Source organism: Ursus maritimus, unplaced genomic scaffold, assembly GCF_017311325.1.
Source record: "Ursus maritimus isolate PB19 unplaced genomic scaffold, ASM1731132v1 scaffold_16, whole genome shotgun sequence".
Lineage (NCBI taxonomy): Eukaryota > Metazoa > Chordata > Mammalia > Carnivora > Ursidae > Ursus > Ursus maritimus.
Window position 1 is genome coordinate 16076232 of NW_024424008.1, and position 27258 is coordinate 16103489.

The following is a 27258-nucleotide window of genomic DNA, read 5'->3' on the forward strand; positions in this document are numbered from 1 at the left end:
CTTCCAGTGTTGGACTCTGTATATGTTTGAGAAAATCTCCTTGCATTGAGGAATTTCCTCAGATCCATTTAGTATCGAAATATAAATTTATTTATTTAAAACAAGATTTTATTTATTTATTTGACCGGGGGGCAGGGGAGAATACACGTCCAGTGGGAGCCGCAGACAGAGAGAGAGGAGAAGCAGACTCCCAGCTGAGCAGGGAGTCCGATGTGGGCCTCGATTCCAGGACCCTGGGATCATGATCTGAGCTGAAGGCAGACACTTAACTAACTGAGCCACCCGGGTGCCCCGAAATATAAATTCATATCAAGGCTATTTTGTTATTAAAAGTATCAGAGGTAATCATGTAGCTAACATAGATATAACACATATTGTGCCAAGTGTTGTTAAAGTACTTTACATGTATTAATTAATACTCAAAACAATCCTATGGGGGTAGTCCCATTATTATCATCATCCCACTTTTACAGATGGGTAAACTGAGGTACAGAGAGGGTAAACTAACCTGTTGATAAGTGGCAGAGCCAGGACCTGGACCCAGCTGTTTGAATCCAGAGTCTGTGATATTAACCATATGCTAAATTACTTTATGTGGTATCGGGAAGAATATGGCCCATGAAAAAATAAAACTTTTACATTCTCTTTTTTATTTTTTTAGTCCCTGTGGATTACTTAGGATTCAGTGTTAAAGACTAAAGAACCCAAAATATAGTAGCTTAAACTCAGTGAGAGAAATTTATTTCTTAACATAAAAGAGGACCTAAGGTGGTCAGTCCAGGGCTGATATGGGAATGCAACAGTCATTGTGTCTGGATCCACTATCTGTTTCATCAGCCTTGTGAATGTATTTCATTCTTGAGATCACTTCCTGTACTAGAATGGCTGCTGCAACTGCAGCCATTGTATCTGTCTTACAGGCCAGAAGGGAGATGAATAGTGAAAACAAAACAAAACAAAACAAAACGGACCCCTACTATCAAAATCTGCTTTCTTTAAACAAAGCCCCACACAACACTTTTGCTCTCATTTCATTATTTAGAATTCAGTCATATGGCCATACAGGCTGGGAATTGTGGTCTTTTATTCTGGATAGCAGTATGCCTAACTAGGCAATGATTTCTGTTACTTAGAAAGGGAGAATAGATATTGGCTAAGTATCCAGCAGTCTGTGAGACACCATCCTTGGTATCCACACCTTCTCCTACTGGTCTTTTATACTGATTTTATCAGAAAATTTTGGACTGAAAACTTATTTTTTTTAAATGTTTATTTGGGAGAGAGAGAGAAAGGAGGGAGAGGGAGAAGCAGACTCCCCACTGAGCTGGGAGCCCAGTGCCCGAGCTCCATGCCAGTGCCCTGGGATCATGACCTGAGCCAAAGGCAGATGCTTAACTGACTGAGCCACCCAGGTGCCCTGGACTGAAAATTTAAATAATAGACAAAAGGGAGGAGAAGGATTGAAAAACAATAGAATGGGAGTTTGGGGACACTCATGGCCTATGGTGAGAGTAACACAAAAAGCAAATTGCAGAGGACACAAGTCATAATTGCTGTAGTTTTTCTTTAGAGTAAAACTCTTCCATAAAGTGACAAGTGAAGTCTGATTATACATCCACATAAAATATGTGTTACTAACAGGTTAATAAAAAGCAGTATTTTTTTTAAGCAGTGTTTTTTAACTGGGCTTCTTATCCCTACATGGGAAGGGAGTGGATGAAAAAATTCTCACTTTGTTTCATTTATTGAGGTATGTAGGAGAAGATTGATTATTGAACTGAGAGAGTCCTAAATGATCAGAGGGAGGTTCCTTTCTAATTCTCCCTTTCTCTCAGGAGATAAGCATTCTTGTCCACCCCCTTTTAAAGAGTGGAAGACATGCTGTATCTGATTTCACATGGAGTTGTGGGAGTTTTATTATACAGAAAAAGAAAAACAAAAGTATTTTAGAGGAAAAACTTTTCATTGGAAAAGTTGTTTTTTTTTTTCCCGCTGAAGATAGTAGTAAGCTTCTGATAGTTACTTACATTAATTTCTTGGTTTATTCACAGCTTGGATTTCATGATTGCTTTTGGTAATACATAAAAAGTTTTCATAAAAGTAGAGAATATTTTGCATGTTCTACATTTAAAAAACAATATATGAAACTAAATGTCATGATCCATATTATTTCCCTATAAGACAGCATGCTTTCGAATACAGGATAGCTAAGTAAAGTCTTGTTTATTTTCAGGGGAGATTAAGTACACCTATGTATTTCTAAAGGTGGTCTAAATATGAATATTCACATGACTTGTTCATTATACACTATCAACTATCACATTTTAGATGACTTAAGTTTCTAATATGTTACGTAAGGATTTGAATTAGAATAAGAAAACCTTCTACATCTTTATTTCAAGAGTGTATTAGGAACAAAATTCTGACCTTAAGGGTCAAAGATACTGGATGGATGATCATGGATTTAACAAGGAATTCTTTTCTGTCTCCTTTTTGCTATTGTGTTTTTTCTCTTGCTGCACAATTAGTAAACCCAGTTTACTAGTGTTATTGATGTTCTTTATTTGTTTTGTTTTGTTACTTGTGGAAACCTGATTAGAGCTTTTGAGAGTGAATTTCAGTCAGAAGTGATTTATTTTGTATATCTAAGCTGGATTCCAGCTGTTTGAGGTTTTTCTCTTAGAAGTCTAGGTTTCACAAAGCAGCTAGCTGGAAAAGGCAATTCTGGTTAAGATGCCTCTCCTAGTCTTTCTTCAACAGTTTAAATTTGTTATTTTTCTAAGTTTTGAAGAATTTTACTTAGATTTTCATGTTAAAAATCCATATTTAAGCTTCAATTTGTTATACCGATAGAATTATAGATTCCAAAATTTGCTTTTAAAAATGGCTAGTTTTGGGGCTCCTGGGTGGCTCAGTCATTTGCCTTTGGCTCAGGGCGTGATCCTGGAGTTCTGGGATCGAGCCCTACGTTGGGCTTTTCTGCTGGGAGCCTGCGTCTTCCTCTCCCACTCCCCCTGCTTGTGTTCCCTCTCTCGCTGGCTGTCTCTCTCTCTCTGTCAAATGAATAAATAAAATCTTAAAAAAAAAAAAGGGCTAGTTTTAAGGAAGGATTCTGTGTGTTTTTTTTTTAATTACTTGTACTTTTCTAATTTCAATGAAGCAAATCAGAATTCACTGTTAAGAAAAGTACCACAGTATATATCAAAAGAACTTTTCCTTAGTGCTTCTGATTCAGAAATTACAACCTCTAATAATGTGAAGAGACAGACTTCTATTCATACTTACCATATGATTTATCATACCCGAAACTTTCCATGAATTCTTGCCTTCTTATTTTTTCATCCAAATGTAAGCAGTTTCAAACATCTAGTTTTGACTTACGTGATTTGTCAGACTCTTCTGTTTATTATTAAAGCAGAGTTGCATATCCTTCTTCATAAAGCCACAAGTGTTAAAAGTTCTACAAAATAACATTTTCTGGAAAGGGATCAGCCATCATTACTCTTAGACTACAGATTTCTGTTGACTTTCAAAAGTTTTTTTTTTTTTTAGAGAAACTTCCAGTTTTTAGCATATTCAAATCATATATACCTGAGAGAGCATCTGTAAAAATCTCAATTCTGTTTTTCTTATGTGAACTCCCAGTTATAAAATACTTCTCATGACACTTGCTGTATCAAGTTACCCATCAGCTTACTTTTGAGAAAGGTCATTTGTGATTGTTTCCTTCTTGACTGTAATCCTTAGAAGAAAAGCTCCCCTTGAAAATTATACGCGAGCAGTAAAAATACATGTCTATAATCATAATCTTACTGGGTTCAGTTGATCAATAACTAGGGCGCCTGGGTGGCTCAGTCAGTTGAGCGTCTGCCTTTGGCTTGGGTCATGATCCCAAGGGTCCTGGGATCGAGTCCCGCATTGGGCTCCCTGCTTGGCGGGGAGCCTGCTTCTCCCTCTCCTCCCCATTCATGGTCTCTGTTGCTATCTCTGTCTCTGTCTCTCAAATAAATAAATAAAATCTTTAAAAATAAAAAAACAAATTGATCAATAAACACCCTCTGGCCTGCAGTATGGTCACATTAACTTAGTATGGATTTTTGTGAAATTTTCATGGTTCTAATATCAATGAAGAGAAGAAAGTTGTATCTCACATTCTATTATCATAGTATTAATTTTAATCTTTAGAAAGTCACTTCACATATGCAGGCAGTAGTTACTTTTGTGATTATGTGGAAGTTCATTGCTCTGTATGGTAGCCACTGGCCACATACAGCTATTGAGGCTAGGCCAAATTTAGTGTGCTGTAACTATAAAGCACACACTAGATTTTGAAGACTCAGTTGCAGAAAAAGGTGTAAATATCTCACTAATTATTCTTTTATGTTGATTATTTGGTGATATAGCCTAGATATATTGGGTTATGTGAAATATGTTATTAAAATTAATTTCTCATCTTTTGCTTTACTTTTTAATATATGGCCATTAGCAGATTTAAAATTATATGTACATAGCTTGCATTATATTTCTGTTGGACAGTGATGCTTTAGCAGATGCAAGACTAGAGATGATGATCTCTGTGGATCCTTCTGTTCCCAGCATTGTGGTGATTCTGATTGATGTCCTGATTGACTAGGGAGCCATCATTTTATTTTTGATTGTTATGATATTGCTGTCTCTATTGAGGACTTTTATAGTGTGTTACTTTGGAACATAGAGCTCTTGGAAAATCCCTTCTGTTTCTCAGGGCATGAACCAAACTTCTTTGCTTTGAAGAATTTTGCCTTTAAACTTTTTATTATGCCTAGATTTTCTCGTTTCTGAAGTTGTATCTGTCTATATGGTAAGTTATTATGCCTTTTTTCATCATTTTATTATTAAAAACTTCAGATTTATTAATTTTATCTCAGTGATCCCGTTTATTCCATTCAACGATTTTGACTTCTCAGAGTCTGAGTTCTGTCTTCATTAGGTCTAAAATGAATAATAGAGTGAATATAGGATTTAGAGTCAAAAGTCTTAGATTCTAATTCTGGTTCCTCATCTAATAACTTATTAACTTAACAATCCTGGACAAGACAGTTATCTTCCTAAACCTCAATCTTTTTACCTGTAAAATGGATATTGTGAGGCTCAAATAAAACATCATATAAATATTGTTACCACTTACCCATGTTCTTATTCAGAGATATTTTCCTTTTAACCTTCTTCTTGACAGCATTTGACTTCAAGGGTACCGTGCTTTCCTAATGTCCTTTATTCCTTGCTGTTTACTCTTACTGTTATCATTTTAGGTCTTCTCTTTCCGTCATCCACTGATATTTGTTGTTCCATGATCTTTAGTCCTTCTAACAGACTATGATTATAAAGAAAAATAAAGCAAATATCTTATTGCTCACAAAATGGAAAGCATCACTTGGAATTTGCATGTAGATTTTTAATAGCTGAGATCATAGATTCAGAGAAAAGTTCCAAATACCAAGGGTAGGGGAGGGAGAACACCACATATTGAAGAAAACAAGACCCGAGGGAAAGGGAGAATCCAGCACATACTGAATACCTATCCTGTGCCAGGCGCTGCTCTTGAGAGATGATTTTATGTTACCTCGTTTTATTTCGTGTTCACTACAATTTTTTAAGGGAGTTTTGTTTATTCCTTCTATCTTCTAAAGAAAGTAACTGCAGGCCAGGCCTTTAAGTAATTTGCTTTCAAGCTATTCAAGTCCCTCCTTATTGTTTATCTGCATTCCTCTCCCCGCCCCCCCCAAGACCATTGTTTGGTAAGCACTGTTTACTTTGGGCCCTTGAGTTCTTTGCTAACAATGTAGATAGAGTTGGTCTCCAGTGTACTAGCGAAACTAAATGAAATTCGAGCGTTTTTAAACAAGGATACCAGATACAATATTTATGAAATGAATTTTGTACTGTTTTGGGAAACATAGATCTCTAGACCGGTCTTTAGAGTGGGTGGAAGGGGTGGTAGTGGTAATTCAGAAGGCCTTCCTTTCCCAAGCTAAAAATGTCAACAGAACTTTCAGGTCTGAAAGCTGCTGAACACTAAAGTGAAACGCTCTCAATGTCTGATTTTCTTTCCCACGTTCCCTTAGGACCCGGCTCTTGCTCGTCTGCCAGCTACTCCCCTTACTGGGTAGGCAAAGCTAAAATGGTAATTGTAAATTTGTGAATTACGCCGTGCCTTTCAGGGATAACTCTGGACTTGAAATGTCTTCACAAATGTGGTTTTAACCGTCTCTGCCCACTTCCCTCAAAGCTTTTCTCTCTGTCCATGCTTTTCTCCCTATTAGCTCCCTCATGTTCCACACCATACATGTCTCTCAGGTTCCACCAGTCCATTCTTCCCTTCTGATTTGCTGACTTCATTTTTGGAATGGCAAATGTGCCCTACGGACTTGTGTAGAAGTCGTGGCTGGAGTGAATGGACTGTATTTTCAAGTCCATTTTCTCATACTAAAGAAGGCCAGACAAACCATCTCTCTCCATTTCTCTCATCTCTCCCTCTCTGTCTCCCTGTCTCTCTCACACAGCAAAAAGGCGGCTGTTAGGGCCCCTGGGTGGCTCAGTCAGCTAAGTGTCTGCCTTTGGCTCAGGTCATGATCTCAGGGTCCTGGGATGGAACCCCGAGCTGGGCTCCCTGTTCGGTGGGGAGTCTGCTTCTTCCTCTCCCTCTGCCTCTGCCCCTTCCTCCCTACCCCCAACTTGTGTTTGTGCTCTCTTTCTCTCTTATTCTCTCAAATAAATAAATAAAATCTTAAAAAAAAAAAGAAGGCCAGACAACACATTTATAAAATATGATTTGTAAGTACACGGGTTTCTAAAGAAATCTTTTTTCCCTTAAGGAGAAAAGAGGCATCTGTTGTATTTCTAGAACAAATAACCCTTAACCTCTTCTTCATTTTCTGTTTCATTTGTATGAATGAATATTTGAGAAGCTCTTATCTCCACCTTCAGACCTCTACAAGTTTTCTATTAAAAAAAAAAATATGTGAAGTGTTACTATTTCATTGGGTAATTTTATTTCAAGCTAAATACCAGAATGTTATAATTCTTCTATCCTACTGTGTGATTGTCTTTTGTGCTTTCACTTAACTCTCCCTCCTCGTTAGCCACTTGGAATTTTGCCTCTGAAGCTTGAATTTACTTCCCTTTCTTCTACAAAAATGAGATGCAGAACAAGGCATGGCTTGAAGTCAAAAGTAAATTCCCATCTTTAAGTTCTAGCAACCGTTACAGGCTCCTTAAGGCCAAAGCCTGTCTATTAGCCACTTTGGCTGTTGGGTGACTATATGTTCTAGGAAAGGGCACTGGACTAACTCTTAAGAATGTGGAGTTTTGATATACTGTTGCCAAAAATTTAAAAAAAAATCACTCCGTGTATTAAGTATTTGTCTGGCAGGATAGTGAAAACCTAAAATATAGCCCACACATACAAACTCGTTGGAAGACAAAATACATTTTTCACCAAGTTGGAGTCTCATAGTGAGAAAAGCCAAGCTACTTTGGATTTTGAAGTTTTCCTCCCATTTTCCCCTACTGCCAGGCTCCACAGGGACCCCTAATCATGTAGTACTGAAAAGAAAATATTTTCTGCATTTTTAAATAGTGTTATTGCTTTTGACTCAGCAGCATGTCAATTTACATATGTGAAAGAAAATAAAATACTATAAGGAATGGACATTAGCTAGGATGGTATTTAAGGATGGAATTAAGATGTGATTAGAATTACTTAGATGTGCCCATATATCAGTTTTGCCATCTTTAAAAAAGAGCATATGTAATCCTAAAACTGCGTGTGTGTATATAAATTTTGTCAGCTTCTTTAATACATTTTAAAACATTTGCTAGTGGAGGTTTGTTAAATGTCCTGAGATATTTTCTTGCCAAATATTGGATTATATACACATTAAATAGTCTAAGATATTTTCCTGTAAAATGTTGCACGTGAATGTTTCACCTTTCAAAGCTGGTAAAAGCAAGAGCATGTTGCAAAAAGCTAATAAAAAATGTAGATGATACTGTAAGCAGTATACCCTGATTATTAGCAATAGTACTTAGTTCAACAGAGCTCAGATAATTTCCGCATACAGAAATATGATGGACTAATGCAGAAATAGATAAGCCCTTAAAGGTAAAATATGATTTTGACCATAAAATAGTATTAGTTGGTATTAGAAGTTCTTTTATTTTGTGTAGAATGTTAATTATACAATATTTTTTCCACTTAGAACATAGAAGAAGGTATCTTCAGTGGTCCCTAGAATATGTTCCAGTGTACCTCATGCAAATTTGGTATTAATTTAATTATAGTTTTTTACTTTCAAACCTAGAATCAGATTGGGACTGTATCAGGTTTGAGCAAATCATAAAAATTTGTGGATAATATTTTGCATCAGATTTTTTAAGTTTTAAGGAGTCTGAAGGACCATTCAGTTCAGTCCTTTTCATTTTATACTTGAAGAACCTAAGGCTGAGAAACATATGTTTCTGTTTAAGGTTTTGTAACTGCTTAGTCGAAGAGCCAGAATTAAAAATAAGAATCTCAGACTCTGGCTTATCATAATTAATTATGGAGTCTAAACTGGGAGAAGAATGTTCACTAGAAAGAGAAGAGTTAACCTCACACTATATCAGAACGTATATGTCTATCGACCTATTTGTAGATGAACCAGTCAGTCATTTCTGTCTAAATTCATGATATTCTTAAGACCATTCTAAGTCATTAATGTTGTTGGCTCCGATAATGTAAGTGAAACATTGCTCAAGGAGGAATAACTGTCTTTCCTTTCTCTTGCATTTCTAAATTATCAATGCCACATGATTGATATCTCAGAAATACCTTCCAGATGGTTTCATTGTTTGTTTACTGAACTTTCTGTTGCAACACTGCTGGTTCCTTATTCAGGCTGGTTACATAGGGTTGGTTTTTGTTTTTAAGGTAAACAAGACTGTTTGCATATAAATCCATTGTCCTGTTTTCTGCGTGTGTTAAAGAAAACTTTGTTGTTCCAAGTAGTTTGATGAATTAAAACCTTTTTAGTTTTCTACCTGTGTAGAATTTTACTTTTAATGAAGCTTGGGGGAAAGTAAAACATCTCCTTCTAAAGTTTCTCAAAAAATATCAGGGTATCCCTGCAACCAATCCCTTTTTCTTCCCTCCGCTACTCAACTCTCTTGCCCCCGTATATTAGCAAAAGTGGAGTTGTGAGGCTAGTAAGAGCCATCAAACTTAAGATTTCCTGTGAGATCCTCCTAGAAGGGACTAAGAAGACTTATGTACACCTTCTCGCAGCACTCCATCTTTTCTGTCTTTGTCACTCATTTCCCTCCCTGAAGTTGATTTGCTGATTTTTGTCATCTTAAAATTATAATGCTTAAGGATGATAAATTCTGTGTTCAGTGAGTAGTTTTGAGATTTTTATGAATCTTTCATTACAGGCCTTTAATCCTGTGTTTAGAAAGCTATGTGTTATGATGCTCACACCCTCTGGCACTTTCCCCCCGTCTTCCTCTCAAAAGACCACCAGCAAAACCCCAGGCAGTAACAGTGTAATGAGCACCTTCTCTATTTCAGACTGTACCCTCACAGCAGTGCTCTTATGAGAAGTCATACTATCTGATTCTTACATTTGAGGAAACAAAAGCCCTCTGAGGTTAAGTGATTTAACCATTAGTCTCCACGAGTTCTCTCGTGCGGTCAGTTTTGCAGTCACTTCCTACCCTTAACCCATCCCTGGTACCAGGGAAATGTTGATCTGCTTTCTGTCACTATAGATGAGATTCTTTCCCTAGAATTTCATGGAAGTAGAATCACACAGCTTACACTTTTGGGTCTGGCTTCTCCTCCACATTTTTTTGAAATTCATCCATTCTGTTGAGTATATCACCAGTTTATTTTTTTTTTTTAAGATTTTATTTATTTATTCGACAGAGATAGAGACAGCCAGCGAGAGAGGGAACACAAGCAGGGGGAGTGGGAGAGAAAGAAGCAGGCTCATAGCAGAAGAGCCTGATGTGGGGCTTGATCCCATAACGCCGTGATCACGCCCTGAGCCGAAGGCAGACGCTTAACCGCTGTACCACCCAGGAGCCCCCACCAGTTCATTTTTGTTCACTTGCTGAGTAGTATTCCCTAGTATGCAACAGTTTACGCATTCATATGTCTGTAGACGCCTCTCCAGTTTGGGTCAACTCTTCATTTGACAGTTTATGTCATATGTATTGTCCTGGATTTGTAAATAATTAGGTTGTAATGTGATTATACCTGTTTGTATCTTTGGAGGGAGGGCTGTAATGTTGGACCTTTTAGATAATGGTGTTTATGTCCTGGCAGATGCTGTCTAATTTCTTCTTGCTATTTGTGGCTCAGTGTTTCAACTTGGGGTTTAAGCTGATGAGCTTGACATGGGTAGGGATTATTACATTTTCTTTATAGTCCTCCCACTGCTGAGGACAGGAACTGCCATACACTCACCTTTGTAATTTGTTGTAGTAATAACAGAAGCAGTAGTCATAGGTGATATTTATTGAGCACTTAGTATAGTAATTATATGAAGTTGGTGCTATTTTTTGCTTTTTACACATAGAGAAACAGACAAAGAATTTATACAACTTACTTGTCTGATTCTGTAGCCCTTCCTTTTAACTCTGCTGCCTTGGTGCTTAATAATTGGGGGACAATCGAATGAATGTGTAAAAGAAAAATGATTGCTTCATAGTTCTCTGGCTATGGTGTTAGCTCCACAAAAGTATATAACTCCATCTGATATGACTCATTGGTAGTCTTAGTTTTCATCATCCTTCCCTGTTCCTACAATAAATGAATGATGTGACTTTATAAATCATACACACAGAGCAACATCTTCTCCATTGTGGTTGCCAGAAATGAGATTACTCTCTGTGGCAGAGACAGTCTAGATGAATTCCTGCTTGGATAGTGACAAGCAAGTAATCGATCTTTATTATGTTAAAGCACTGATGTTTTTAGCTTGTTTACTACAACAGCTAGTGTTAATGTCCTTGATTTTATATTGTCATTAAGTATCATACTTTACATTTATGTCTGTATTTAGTTGTGGTTTTGAAAGGAGTTATTATTTTTAAACTAATTTGTTAATCAAAAGATATTAGAAATCTGTCTTAAAGTTGATGTGTGGTTTAATCTATTATCTTAAAGAGCAATGTAAGTTTTTAAATGGCTTTAATATCTGTTGCTTTCAACAGAAATCAGTTTGTAAGTTGACATGTTACAAAGTTTAAACAAATATCATTGTTAAACACAAATCTGGTCATGTCATTCTTCTGGAGCGTGGGGCCTTTTGCCTTATAGGTAAATTTCAAATTCAATTTGGAGTGGTCTGGCCTGTGCCAGTCTCCCTCCGCTCTGCTTCCTTGTCTCCAGGCTCCAGTTAACATTAAACTTCTTCAGTTCCCGAAGTACTCAATGTTCTCTTTTCTCTAACTCTTGCAGATATTGTGTCTCTCTGCTTTCTTCTTCCCCTTCTTCCTTTACATATCACCTTAAATATGTCATTTTTCTGGATAGCCTTCCATGGCCAGGGTTAGGCACCCCTCCTTTGTGCTCCTGTAACACTGTGTACCTTATATTGATGTACTTTATGTAATGTTGTAGTACTTACACATATACCCACTGGACTGTGAACTTCTGGAAAACAGGGAAAACAGCTATTCCTAGCACTTGGCAACCTGCCTGGTACATAGTCAACTCATAGTAAATATTTGTGAAATATGGAAATGTATGAATAAGTGAATGATGAATGAATGTGAATAATGCCCCAGTCTACAAACTTTATGTTCTTACCACTCAGGTACAATTCCTAGTAAATAAACAAAGCTAACTATAGCAGCATCCCCAGTCCTGCTTTTTAGACTTGATAGTTTTATATTATAGTCACTTATATTCCATTTAGGGTATTTAAAATAGTTCTGGGGGCGCCTGGCTGGTTCAGTGTATAGATCATGCAACTCTTGATCTCAGGGTTGTGAGTTCAAGCCCCATGTTGGGTGCGGAGCCTAGTTAAAAAAAAAAAAAAAGCTCCTCATTAAAAAAAAGATGAATGACTCCTGTTTTAGACCCTTATTTATGCATACTTATGTCTATATAAATTCATGCCAAATTATCAGTATAAAAAAATTAGTACAAATTGATATTAAGGACAATCATTGGGAGTTGTTGGTAAGTGTCAGGGTAGCTAATTTAAACATATATAAATTTCGGGGCACCTGGGTGGCTCAGTCAGCTATGCATCTGCCTTTGGCTCAGGTCTTGATCCCGGGGTCATGGAATCAAGCCCCATGTTGGGCTCCCTGCTCAGTAGAAAGTCTCTTTCTCCCTCCCCCACTGCTCCTCCCCCCTGCTCCTGTGTTCTCTTTCTCTCTCTCAAAATAAATAAAATCTTAAACAAAAAAAGTTTCTTTAAAAATATGTACAAATTTCTTTAGAAACTGAATATGAAAAACCCCAAAACTCTAGAATAATTGCTGTTAAAAAAAAGAATCCAAGAAAGTTGATACCCAATTAGAAATATATCAAGTATGATGTTATCAGTTACTACACAGATAAAAATTTCTCTCTTTCAACATATATCTTTTGAGTGACTTATATGCTATGCATTTCTGTAGGCACTTGGGATACATAATTGAACAATGTTAACTTCCAAATGAATGCTTTAATAAATAAGAAAAAAAGGAGCCTATTATGGGATACATAATGAACAATGTTAACTTCCAAATGAATGCTTTAATAAATAAGAAAAAAAGGAGCCTAGAACACATACACATTTATGCATTTATGCATAATTAGTACAACATACTAATTAGTATGTTGTAGATAAGCCCATTTCCAAAACGAATACCAAAAGATTTTAGGATTATTTAAAGTGAGATATTAAAGTTATTGTGAAAAAAACTAAATGATGGTAGGATTTGGGAGGAAAAAGGGAATTGTGCTTTGAATTTCCTTAAATGTAATAAATACAACTGATCTTCAAGAATAATGTACTTGGCCTGTATGGTAGACTATGTTATTTTCAGAAACCTTGGCTGCTCCTCCCTGGGGAAGCATTATACTTCCCTATCCTATTGACCTCATGCCAGGCCTTAGCTTTGCTGTGGCTAATGAAATAGGAGTGGAAATGATTTATGTTTACTTCTGAGCAGAAGCTTTGAGTCAGAACATAGTGTCCTATATTCTCTTTTCTTCTCTGCTCTGACAATCAGCAGATCTGAATAGATGCTTCTTCCTCACCCTAAAGTCTGACAAATAATGACCTGTAAGTCGAGCCATTGCCAACCCTCGTTTGACATGTAACACGAGCAAGAAAAAAACTCCTGTTGTTGAAAGCTATTGAAATTTTACTACAGCAACATAACCTAGCCCTGTGATTGTCCAACTTGAGTATGCATTAGAATCATGTGAGGATTTTGTTAAAAGGTGATTATACAGGTTTTACAGATTGTTGGGTCCCTTAGAGTTTTTGAATTCAGTAGGTCTGGGGTGGGGACCAAGAATTTGTGTTTCTAACAAGTTACCATCTGATGCTGCGGTGTTTCAAAGACCGCACTTTGAGAACTCACCTTTCCTAGCCCATGAGTTCATATTCTCAGATACTCTAATTACTCAATAAATGTTATAGCAACAAAATGCAGAATATTTCCCAACTTCATTAATAAAGAAGTAAGCTCTATAAACTGCTCCTTTGATTTGTGGAACATGGACACACAAAAATGTCATAAGAAACCGTGATTTTGGTAGAGTGGATTAGATAACCATGCAAATTACTATCATATTAGTCAGATTCAAATAAAAGCTGCTAAAAATATACAAAGAGCAAAGGGAGTTTGAGAAAGAAACAGTCACATTGATTGTGGGAGAAAATGCCATCCCGATGGACTTTGTAGGAATTCTCTCAAAAAAGAACAGTTGTTAAAGAAATCTTGCATACAGAAGGACCAAGGATGACCAAAATGAGAGAGGTGAGAAAGTGTGAAATGTGTCTGAGGGGAATACTGATAGAGTTTGCTACTGAGAGACAGATAAGGGAGAGTCTCTTTCAGAAGTCCAGTTTCTAACTTGGTCTGTAGTGAAACACAGTGAAGCTTCAGTTCAGTACTGTTTTTAGTATTCATGACTTGGGTTGAGGTGCTTTGGAAATTTTCTTTGCTAAAGGTGGCAAATTAATACCAAGGGTAGTAGGCCTTATGATTGTCCAGGAAGTCCTGGAGAGACTGCTGTGAATAATAGCTATTGTTGAAGAGGAAGTGGGTGAGAGAGGCCAGCGTGGAGTCCTGACCAAAGGTCCCCAAGTCAGGTTTAGTGAGGAGCCGTGGAAGTGAGGAGATGGAAATTAGTTCTATGCACTTCAGTCCCTTGTGAAGTCTTTGTGTTGAACTGGTTGGAAGAGCATTGCTCTCTCCCTTCATTCAGGTGTTTTGTGGTTTCTCTTCTATGGCCCAAGGTCCCACTGCTTCTCTGTTGGTATTTCTCCTCCACAGGGAGACCTCAACAGGCAGAAAGGGAGTTGGCTGGGATATAGAATGATTTTACTGTTGTGTGAGGGTGTCTAGGAGCAAACTGTTTTTAGGCAGATCACTTAACCTCTCTGGACCTTGGTTTCTCAATTTGTAAAATATAATTCTCTCAGGTTCCAATATTCCATTTTTCTTATACTTTGAGCCAACAAAATTCCAATATGTGTTAACTTGCCCATTTTCTATTATACATACCACAAATTAAGTTCATAACCTTAGAGATGCATGAAGTACGCTGCAGGATTTGAAATGAATGTATTTCTTTTAGAGTTAGGATACAGCTATAGTGCTCAGTTAATCACAAAAGAGTTTTCTAAAAGCTTCCAGAATGTTATTTTTGCTCCATTACCATTGGCATATTTTATTTATTTTTAGATTTGAACTTTGATATTGAATAAGCATAAACTTATGAAAAAGCATGGCCTAATGTTACAGTTTCAAATAGCTGCTCATTTTGTTCCACATGAAAACCAATTGCCATTATTATTTTAATAACATAGATACCAACATGCATTGAAAACAAATTAATGTTTACTCAAAGATTCTGTATAATTGAAAACATTTGTTTTAATCTCTTTTACAACCATTATAGGAGGGGGAAAAATGAAAATACTTGCCAGTCTTGAGGTCTTTAAAAAATAGTTTGGTTCAGAATTGTGGTTATAATTCTGTTTAATGTAAATAATTTGTGGCCATAGCAATGCCATGATCTTAAGGAACTTGCTAAGTTTTTCCTTAGATTTACATAAAACACCATTTTGATCTTAAATTTGGTTTTGCCTCTAGTTAATTTGTCAAGTCTAAACACATGCCATTTCCTCAGCAACTGCAAACAGGCCTTTCAGGTTAGGCTCAGTACAACTCAAATCTACTCCTATTATAAGTATTTTAAAGCTTGACTAGTATTCCTATTACTAGTTCATTTTGGGAGGGAAATTCATCCTAATTAACATTTCTTTTAGAAACATTCTGAAGGTGATTCTTGGTTCTTTAGCAATTGAAGACAGTTTAGACCATGATCTTCCTTCGTCTGGATTTTAGAGCAAAAAGAGTTCTAGCCTCTTCAAGTTTAAGGAGAAATATGATTCTCTTGGAGTTGTTACTGTAAGTTTGTTACCCAAATGTAACCAATTTGTATTTAGGGCACACCAGAAAAGTGTGCAATAATCATCTGGGGACTTAGAATCACACTCGATTACCCATAACTGCTGCCTGCTTCAGCAGTGTCCCTTAGGTTCTGGAGAACAAAGCTAAGCACTGGTGTTCCATTCCATATGACATAAAGTACTGTAAAATATGTACCAGAATCAAAAATAACATTTTTAATGCACTCAGAGAATTCACTTATATTTAAAGAAATCCAATTGAAAATTAGTTTGAAGATATATAATGTGTTCATGAAGCAAAAAGAATAATCGTACTCGAATTTCTTGATTTGTTGCTATTCCAACTTCAGATTTTTGTTATGAGGTTCTTAAGATAGGAACATAACATTAGTTATTTTGCTTTCTCATATACAGAGCCATATGCAGGCTGAAACTGAGCTCTCAGTCTATTAGTCAAATAATATTAGACTTAAGAGGAAAAGCCTGTTGTGTGTATGTAAGCAATGTAATGTATTTTAATTGTGCACCCCAAGTTCTGAGTAGTAAATTGAAATTGTTGATGTAAGCTTTTGGAGCATGCTATGTGATTAGGACAGTGAAGGTTTTTTGTTTTGTTTTGTTTTTTAAACAAAATGAAAATAAAAGGCTGGAATTAATTCCGTGTCGATCTTTTTTTGTTATTCTTATGATAAACAGGTGCCAATCAAAATTCTGTAGTTGTTGATCAAGTTTCAGTTACTAATTTATAACCGAGTACTTAGGTGAGTTTCTACACTTGAAAATGGATTAGGAAAATTAATAAGAAAAAGTGGTTTATTCTTTCATGTGAGTTTTCAAAACAAAATGAGAAAAATTTAACTTAAAAAGAAACTGTACAGTTAACAAAGATGATGCAGATGGCCTCAAGAGCAGCCTAATCCCAGAACTAGCACATCCCTTGTGGAAACATTGACGTTTTCGTTAACACTAGGAAACCACCAAATACATTGGTCCTTTCCAACTCTGCTGAGTGGGCTAGACTTGGCATATATCTAGCCAAAAAAGGGAGCCAGAGAAATAAGACTATACCAGGGCTGTTCAGCATCTAACATAAATGATATTAATCAACTTATGGATATCGTACTATACCCGTCCTTTGTTAGATGTCAAAAGATTCAGCAATATGTCATTTTCAGTGCTTGTATTGGTTTAGAATATATGATTTTAAGATCTTCCAACACTGTACTAAAACCTTTTTTTTTTTTTTTTTTTTTTTTTTTTTTTGAGAGAGTGAGCATGTGTGTGTTCATGAGCAGGGGCGGGGGTGGGGTGGCTGGGAGGGACAGAGGGAGAGAGACAATTTTAAGCAGCCTCCATGTCCAGTGAGGAGCCCTCCTGAGGGGCTCGATCTCACAACCCTGAAGACCTGAGCTGAAATCAAGAGTTGGACGCTTAACCCACTGAGCCACCCAGGTGCCCCAGTGTACTAAACCATTTCAATAAAATTATGGACTTTTTCTTTCATTTAAAAAAAAACTGTATTAAATTGCGTGTGTTTTCTTTATAATAAATAACAATAGTGAGTTACAAATTTGAAGCATTTAAATAGGCATTCTGGTTCCTTTTGAACTTTCACATTAAACTTTTCAGTCATATTCAGTCCAAGTATATTTATGTTTTTAGCACCAGTAATAGACAAAGCAAAATTTTGATTTAGCTATTATCTATAACTATTATTTATAATTAACATTATATGTCATTCTTTTTATACCTTCTGTATGCCTGAATTTTAATCATTTTCTGTTTTAAAGAATTGTAAATAATTTCACATATAATAATGTAACTTGTTTTTGATACTGAGTGACTTAGGGGATTACAATATAATCAACAGAATTAGAGTATTTTAAGGCTTATCAGTGTACTCAGCTATTTTAAATCTAACTCATCTTTATTTATTGCCAGTCTTTTAGCATCATTTATTATGGTTTTGCATATACTGCTTTTCTCAAATCAAATAATTTAAGAAGATAAGAAAAAGACTGGACTAAAGAAATTTGAAGCTGAATTATAAATATAAAGCACAGTAGAGTAATTAAGCTCTTGAAAAGCACTACTGATATAAGAAATGTTGTGTCATAACTTTTAGGCGAGGTTATAATTTTTAGTCAAGGTTATTTTTATTCTTATGACAAACATACACAGAGCTTTGCATGTACCTTTTTTTTTTATGGTCAGAGATGGCATATAATTTATCTTTGCCTTCCTCAAGAGTTCAGCAGTACAGTGTCTTCTGTGTATTAGCTGCCCAGTAAATAAATGACTGTTGAGCAAATAAAAATAGATGATGTAATATTTAATCAATATTTGAGTTTCCTTTTAATCAGTTCAAGGATTAGAAATGGCCAAAAGAACTCTGAAATTGATACTTCATGCATGTTTCTTCTTCTTTTAAATCCTTGTAGTCACTTAATTATCCATGTTCTTGGAGATATAGTTTCAGAAAAATTTAATCTAAACTATCTACTTTAGTTAGTAATTTTATGTCTTCTAGCAAAACTTTTACAGCAGTATTAACTAGTGAAGTTGACTACTTTGAGTTTACATTCTCTGCCATTGTGGGTATAAGAAATGAATAACTTTTACACTGTTTAATCTGTTCCTAAGTATTCAAGTATTGATGTATTAAATTAAACTACACAAGTAATATATAAATATATACTTGTAAAAATTTTTTTAGTAATATATAAATATAGAGAGTAAAAGGTTATATTCTTTTCATGCATCTTAACCCATTCAACTTCATCACGTAGCCTACTAACAAGTGTTTCGGATATATCTTTTTGACCACTTCCTATAACGTTTTATATGTATATACTAAACAACATTTTTACGTTTTGTCATTAATCACATTTCAGCATTGATATTTAATATAGCCAAGAATGTAACATTTAATCATTATTGAGACTATATCTATAGAATTCCTTCTTTTACTTGACAGTGTTTCTTATCAGGTCTTTCTATAGCAGACCAACCCAATAGTTGGTCTTGTAATCTTAAAGTTAAAAAAGAAAAGGTTCCCTTTGAACCTTTGCAGGAATAAGTTCCACATCAGTAAGTATTGCAAAACAGTAAGCAAATATAATAATAGTAGTAGCAGGCCAGTAATCTCAAGGCAAATTCAGGGTTTTATTTTGTACGATTTAAAAAAATATATATTCTTCATGTTGGTGAGATCATTTTTTTGTTTATGTAGTGACAGAGTAATTCATTTTATTTTTCTGTTGTGATTTCTAACTTTCAGATTAGAAGTTTCTAATGACTTAGAATAATCATTCTATTTTTCTGTTGTGATTTCTAGTAATACTAGCATTAAATAAAATGATAAAATAATTGGTAGAATTTCAGAATTAGAAGACATTCAGTCAGTCAGTTATGAAGATAATCTACTTCCTGGCTCTTGTGTAACAGACAACAAAATTGAACCCTGAAGTTAAATGATTTACTCCAGGTTGGTAGTGAAGTTATGACTGTGAATCATTCAAATCAAGAATCTTTCCACTGTACCATGCAACATTGCCTTCAAGAAATGTTTTAAAGATTTATAAAGTACTACCTCTTTTATACCCCATTATGTTTACCAAATAAAAACTGTGTAGATAATACAAAAAAGTAGGAAACAAAATAGTTTTCATCTTAATAGAGAACATAAGGATATAGCACATGTGCATATCAGATTTTATGTTGGTGTCAAATGGTAGGGTGTTCTTAAAGATTTCATAACTGTATAGAATGATAGGAACAGGAACGTCAGCTATAATTAAAAGTCTAATATTATGATATTTACGTGTGGGAATTCAATGCAATGTAACTAAGAGTAAGAACATTTGGAGTGCCAGTAAATTTGTTTTTAAGGGAAAACATGCAATGAAATGATACAGAAATCACCTCACAGTTACAAACTCTTCAAAAAATGGTTTACTAGTGACATCTGCTGGTGTAATTTGGTAATAAAAATAAAAGTATCTCCTGGAAGTAATTTCATGGAAATGAAGTGTGAGACAAAGAATCTTTGTGGGCAGAATTGTTTTTTTAAGCCATCATTTACACTTACAGTAAAAAAAAAATTGTGTTTGTGGGTTCCCCCCTTTCATTGGCATTTGACCAAGTGTATTATTTTAGTTAACAGTATTAAACTTAAACTTTCTTATCCACAGTATATAATTCCAGCCTGAACCTCATATAATAAGTTGTGTATCAAGTTGTTTGATATGATGCTGCAATTTCCCCCCTCCTCTTTCCTGAACCTTGCACCTAACCTTGCAAATGTAGAGATTCAATAACTACGATTGAGTCATATTAGATATTTATGCCATTTATAGTCTAACTAATAGAAAGGTCTATGTGTACATGAGTTATATGCATTCTATTTATGTACACTCAGAAATAAAAACAAGACTTTACATTAGAGAATGATTTCATTAGGAGGAGATATGACTTTGTTTTTTTGTTTTTGTTTTTTTTCTTCCCCACTGTGGAACAGCTTTTCTGCATTATAAAATATGGAGAAATAAAATACACTCAGTCCTTGGATATTTTCTCTATTGGCATTTATTTCCTAGATGATTGTATCTAGTCCTATGGATTTAAGTTCTACTTATAAATGAATCACCCCTCTCCCTTGACCCCCAAACCTGTACAGCAGCCGCTTGCTTCATTAACATTTCCACTTGTAGATAATTCATCCCAAACTTACCACGTCTGAAATAAAACTTTGATTTTCTCCTAAAACCTGTTCCTCCCATAGTTTCCTCCGTTTCAGTAAATGGACATTTTATCCTTCTGCTTGCTCAGATCAAAAATATTTTAATAATTGGTAAATTTTCTCTTTCCCTTCTACTTCACATTCAAACCATCAAGAAATTCCACCAACTCTGCTTTTGAAATACATTTGGAGTCTTTTTATTTATTTATTTATTTGACAGAGAGATAGCCAGTGAGAGAGGGAACACAGGCAGGGGGAGTGGGAGAGGAAGAAGCAGGCTCCCCATGGAGGAGCCTGACATGGGGCTCCATCCCAGAAACCTGGGATCATGCCCTGAGCCGAAGGCAGATGCTTAACGACTGAGCCACCCAGGCGCCCCAAAATACATTTGGAGTCTTATCACTTTTCTCTACCTCTTCCATTTAATGACCTAGTCAAGCCACAGTCATCTTCCCCCTCCTAATTAGTCTCTTTGTTGTCAACCTTGCCTTCTTGTGGTTTGTTTTCCAGGGTGCAGCCAAAGATTATCTTAAAATTTAAGACAGGTCTTTGTCATTCTTCTGCTGAGAACCTTCCACAGTTGCTGTTGTTGTTTCTATGCCTGAAGGGCCTTACAAGAACTGTGGACCACTTCTTCCCTCCTCCACTATGACTGTGGCCTCCTTTCCTACCTCTGCTTCCCTCCCCTCTTCTGCTGCAGCTACAGTAATCTACTTTGCTGTTCTCCTTCCGTGCCAGGCAGACTCCTCATCAGGGGCTTTGTGCTTGCTCTTCCTTCAGTCCAATACTCTTCCCTCCACTCTGTAAGGCTTCTGATCATATCATCAAATTTCACCTTATTGGAGAGGCCCTTCTGGACGACACTACATAAAATAAGAAGGCCCCACCCCATCTGTTTCTCCTCTTCCCCTGCCTCGTGTTTTGCCATAGCTTTTATCACCACCTGACATATTTACTTGTTTCGTCCTACCTTTCCCAGCCCTAGATGTCAGCTGTATGGAAACAGATTCTCTATTGTCTGCTGTTACCTCCTTGGAAGTGAAACTAGTGCTTACACATAGTAGGCATTCAGTCCGTATTTGTTGAGGAAACAGGTGAGCCTTAAGACATGAATGCAGAAAGTAATTTGATTTGCATTATAATAACTGAATCCCTTAAATAGTGAGGCACCTTCTAATGGGGTCTGTTCTGTATAAATCTTTCTGTGCATACCATACTTTTTATATTTAACTCAGATTACGATAGTGTTTCGTAGTTAGGCTAAGACTCAGACAATACTCTTGGTATCAAAATGCAGGGCGATATTACTATTTTAAAGATTCTTTTTAGGGGAATAATTACTTTTTTGTTCTTTTGACATAGACATCTGACCCTCAATTACATTAACAGACCTTATACACATGAATGGAAAGAAGAATAGCCCCTTTGGAATCCGGGCTAAGACTTTATCAGTATGAAGTGCTTCCCACAGGGTTCTGCTGAAAGAAGCAAACTTCCATCATAATGAAATTGCAAATTCATTTGTACATGGCCTTTTTTATTTCAAAGCTACTTTTTGATGTTTGGTCTGCAATTAGATTTATTGTTTAAGGTCACAAATATGCAATCCTGACTAGACCAAGTTGTCAGAATCCTTTATCTATTCAGCACTGCACAAAGATAAATGGCTATCTCTTAACAATAGCATACCAAAGCCAAAATTTGTTCCCACTTGTATATAATCTTTAATCAATCTGCTGCTTTCTGTTTTCCAGTCAGTAGATGCCTGGCCTTACCCCCTCAACACCCCACCTATCTAGAAATTGCCCAATTATGGGTTTTAAATTACCGAGAAACACTTTCTTCAGATGGAAAAAGATAAGTTTAAGAATGTTAATGCTATAATTTTCCCATGCATATTTAGCTTAACATATGAATTCTTTTGCCTTTACCCTCATTCCTTGTGGGGTGAATAATTATGTAGTATGTTAGCTAAATTCTGTGATTACATTTCTCACTATCAACATGACCACAGAGTAGATCATGCTGCTTAATTAAAATGAATTCTTGAGTGTTTTACAAGGTCTGTGCACACAAATTAAATTATTTTCTGAGATTCTATGTGTCCTCCAGTAAAAATGTCTACATTTACACTTGTTCAGAAGCGTATCTTATGTTTTTGTGCATTTCCTTTGTGACCTTTCATATAAAAGTTACACTGAGAGAATTGCCCAATTAGATTTGAGGCTGTACTTTTTATCCAAGAATATCCATACATTTGAGCATCATCGTATCAACAATCTCTATAGTTTCTCCAAGGGATTCTGATACTAGATATCCAACAATTCCTTAGTAACTTGATCATACTTATAAAGCAGACCATTAAGACTAGTATAGTAATATCCCCATTTTAAAATCTTGTTTAAATATTTTTTGCAGATCTGAGAATCTTTTTTTCTCAATTGTCATGCAGTTTGAACCTTCTCCCAATTAAAAGGAATACAGTTTTTCAGAAGGAGGTATAAGAGAAAACCACAGCTTTTAAGTCAGAGGAACTTTTAAATTTTTTTCCTGAATTCTGATTACTATTTATTTTGTGACCTCTTGGAAGTTGCTGCATGGGGGCGGGGGGGGGGCGCTCTGCTCAGCTATGGAATAGAGAAATACCTATTCATGGAGGTGTGATATAATTAAATGAGACAACACATATAAAGTACCCAAAACAATGCCCAGCAGTAGTAAATATTCAATAAATATTATTTGAATTCCTGCGTCTGTGCCCTCCCCTTACCCGCACTCTGTTCCCCATGCTATGTTATCCGTTCTGATTGGGCTTACTCAGAAGTTAAAACTGTTGAACTAAACTTGAAGCCTTTTTGTGACTGCCAACTCTACATTGCTCTGCATTCAGTGAATTAATAAGTAGGGATAAGTCAGGACCTTGAATTGACCTATTCATAATACCCAGCAGGTGTATGTGGCCTTTTCTTCTCAACAGATTGCTCCCCCAGGGATTAGGTAAAATGAATATTCCACTTGGAGCCTTCATTTTAACTCCACATGGAGCCCTCAGAAGATATACTTAAATCTCTCTTCGACCCGCAAATATGAGAGTTGAGCCTTAAATTATGTTAATTTGACATAGGAAATTTTAGCCATCCTGTGTAAGATGGCTTGTTTCATTGTTTGTTGCATTTGTACTGCTCAGATCACTGTCCTAAGAGTCACCTTTTAAAAGTAATCAGTTTCAGAATAAATTTTAATAGCTACAAAATATACTACTTTATATCTCAAAAATTGTTACTTTATCATAAATTTTTATTGTTTTAGGTGCAAAGATGGTTTGAAAGGATTTACATTCTCTGCTCTTAGGTAAGTAGCTTATTTTATTTACCTTCGTGTTAAGAGAGAATTTGCAAGTTAACTTTTTCAAAAAGTAATTTACAATAGATGTTCTAGCTGAAAGTAATTGCAGAAGTCACAAAGTCACTTTTACGATATGTTATCAAAAGAGTAATTTATTGGATTTCTTTTCCCCTAAAAATAAGTTGGTCAACAACTACTTTTGGGACCTATTGTGTGCCTCATATCAGTGGGAGTTAGGAAAGATTACAAGAACTCTCTCTTCAAGGAGCATTAGAAAGACAAAGCTACACATGAATAATTACCGCAAAATTAAGTACTGAATTGTGTGGTACCACATTATAGGCTTCACTAGGACAAGGCTCACGTCAGACACAGTTTGGATCATAAGCCTCCCTAGAGTCACTAGAATCTGCTTTTCACCCTGTACGTCATCTCTTGCCATCGTTATTTTTTTTAAAGATTTTATTTATTTATTTATTTATTTATTTATGTATGTATGTATGTATGTATGTATGTATGTATTTGAGAGAGCGAGAGAGCACAAGCAAGGGGAGCGGCAGAGGGAGGGGGAGAAGCAGGGGGAATGGCTGGCAGAGGGAGAAGCAGCCCCCCCCCCCGCCCCCGCTGAGCAGGGAGCCAGACATAGGGCTCCCTGGATCCCAGGACACTGGGATCATGACCTGACCTGAAGGCAGATGCTTAACCGACGGAGCCACCCAGGCCCCACTTGCCATAGTTATTGGCAGATAGTAGTAGATGGTATAGAAACATTGGTTGGCAGCATGAGCATTGTATTTTATAGTTCACCAAGCATTTTCACATAGATTAGAAAATTTTCACAACAGTTCTGTGAGATGGATATTTTTATGCCCATGTGACAGACATGAAGAAGAAATTGAGGCTTAGAATACTTGACTAATGTCACACAGTGACTTCATATGATTACTTGAAACCTAATGTTCTTCCAGTTTGTATCATAAATGTTGCCTCTTTTATTCTCCTAAGTACATATAGTAGATGCTTAGTGAAGATTAGGTGTGGAGTATTTATTATAAGTATAGGAGGGAAAAATTAGGGTAGGCTTTGGTATACTAGAAGATTTCATATGACTATCTTATTTGGTTATTTTGAGTTTCAAATGAGTTAATGCATGAAAAATGTTTAGAACTGTGTATGGCAAATAGTGCTCCAGAAATGTTGGCTATTATTGTTATTATTATTCTTATGGGGATAAGCCTTAAACAGCACTTGAAGGATAGCTTTAGAGAACTAGGAGGGAAGAGGAAGGAAGAACCTTCTGTGTAGAAGTGAATAATGTTAGCAAAAGTATAAAAATTATAAACATGAAATTTGAGGTAAGAATGGGAAAATCAACTTAATTGGTATGAAAAATTTATTTTAGGGATTATAAGGTTTGGTGGGTTTTTGTTTTTTTTTTTTTTAAATGATGGTCAGAGCAGGGCCAGATTATGGGAGACCTAAATAGAAAAAAAAAAAAAAAAGACAAATTTGAATTTGGTAAGATGGGCCATAGAGAGCCACTAAAGGGTTTTGAGCAGGGTAGTTGATATTGTTTCAGAAAGATTAGTCTGGCCACAGTATTTGGCATGGACATTGTAAAAGAATCAGAGAGAAGAAAGATGAAATGATAAGGACTGGGATTTGGGCGACAGTGGAGGATTAAAGAGAAAGAGGCAAAGTTGAGACTGGCATAGAAGGAAATGAAGACCTACTGACTGATATTTTCCTTCTTCCTCTTTCACTCCAATCTTTGCTATGAGCCAAGTATTGAAAACCTAAGTACCTCAAAAGAGGCACTATTGACAGAAAATCAGATGGTGTGCAAGGAAACTAGTTTGGGAAGAGACAAATTAAGTCCACTGTGTGAATAAGACTATCTTTGGTTGTGGAAACTCTGTGATAACAATAACTAAGTCATAATACATAGTGGTAATTTTTTCATATTATATTCTTCATTAAAAGATCACGAAACAGTTTAGAAAATAACTTTTTGTTGTTGTTGCATTGGCTATAAAAGATTCTGTGTTATGTCAAAAGTTTATAACAAAACCAAAAGTTGGTTTTCCTAAAGAGAAAATTTTGCCTTTCCCCCTGTGTCTCTCCGTAGGCTCCCAGAATCCTTACGGAAACTCAAAATGTGTCAGATATTTTTGTGTCTCTTCATCAAATCCACTTAATATAGGGGGCTGGACTGAACTATTTGCACATAGAATTTACTCTGTATTATAGGAAAATATTCTGGCAAAGAATGGTTATTAATTCTTGCTAATTTATTAGAAGTTATGAGAATAGATAGAAAGGGTCAAGGGTGGAGTCAAAGGCGAAGAACCAGTTCAGGAGCCTTATCGTGTACTAAACCTTCATCAACATAGTTTAATAGTTAGAAGTGTATAGACAGCTTGGTGATTAAGAACCCAGGCTTTAGAGTCAGTTTTTTGGGTTCAAATAATTACCCTTCTTGGCTGTGGTCAAATGTGTTTTCATGCTAAGTCTTGCGGAAATGATGGCACCTACTTTGTAGTTTGCTATGAGGATTAAATGATTTAATATCAGTACTGTGCCTATCATATAGTAAATGCTTAGAAAATGCTAATTATTACTATATTTGCTCATTCAGTATATATTAATTAAATTTTTACTCTGTGTCAGACACTATGCTAGTCACAGGGATGTAATAACAAGAGATGCGTGGAGTCTCACAGACCCTGCAGTTTAATGGGAGATGCAAACTACTAACAAGGTGCTTCTACTAGTGGGGACTCATTGGGCCTTGATAGCACAAAGGAAGGATTGCTAGTTCATCCAGCTTGGGCAGGGACAGCTTCTCCAAGGAAGTGACCTCTAATCTGAGATGGTCAGTCCTGGCCAAAAGAGCAACAGTGTTACGAACAGTGTGAGAGAGACGATTATATCTGTTCTAATATAGTTTTTGTCTTCTTTATAAAGAGCAGTAGTACAGATCTTGAACTCTCCATGCACACCCATGATTAAGAACCAAATTCTTTTGGAATAACAGCTATCGAGACTGCACAACTGCCACCTTGAGACAATCTTATTACGTGCCCCTTATGATTTAATAAGCTAGATGTTTTACCAAGTTTGTCCAAATGAGATGGAAGACAGTAATAGCTTTTTTCTTTTCTGAGTGTTGACATTTTCTTATTCTATTTATTGTAGGTCCCATGTTGCAGAACCTTAGTGTAGTATTATTGATCCCTTGATTTTGTCTGCATTTTATGGTATTTTCTGAAAGTTCAGCAGGTAGAGTTCTCTTAAGAAAGCTTAGTTATTCTTTATAAGAGCAATGACTCTTATAGTGAAGGTATAAATAACAAAAATGAAGACTAGTAAAGGATACGGATTGAATGGTATCTAATGGTGGCAACTGTTCCTCCCTCCCTCCCTCCCACCCTCCTCCTTCCCTCCCTCCCTTTTTCTTTTCTTTTCTTTTCTTTTCTTTTCTTTTCTTTTCTTTTCTTTTCT

At 36.0% G+C, this 27258-nt stretch overlaps 1 protein-coding gene across 2 annotated transcripts in view; it reads left to right on the top strand.

Moving 5' to 3' along the window:
* The window catches only part of TMEM135 (transmembrane protein 135), a 251792-nt gene that overhangs the window by 192278 nt on the left and 32256 nt on the right, over positions 1-27258 (top strand). For both annotated transcript variants that reach the window (XM_040630949.1, XM_008704430.2), the window contains one exon: positions 23719-23760. In XM_040630949.1, the coding sequence (XP_040486883.1) occupies positions 23719-23760 (42 nt within the window). The remainder of the gene's footprint in view (positions 1-23718; positions 23761-27258) is intronic.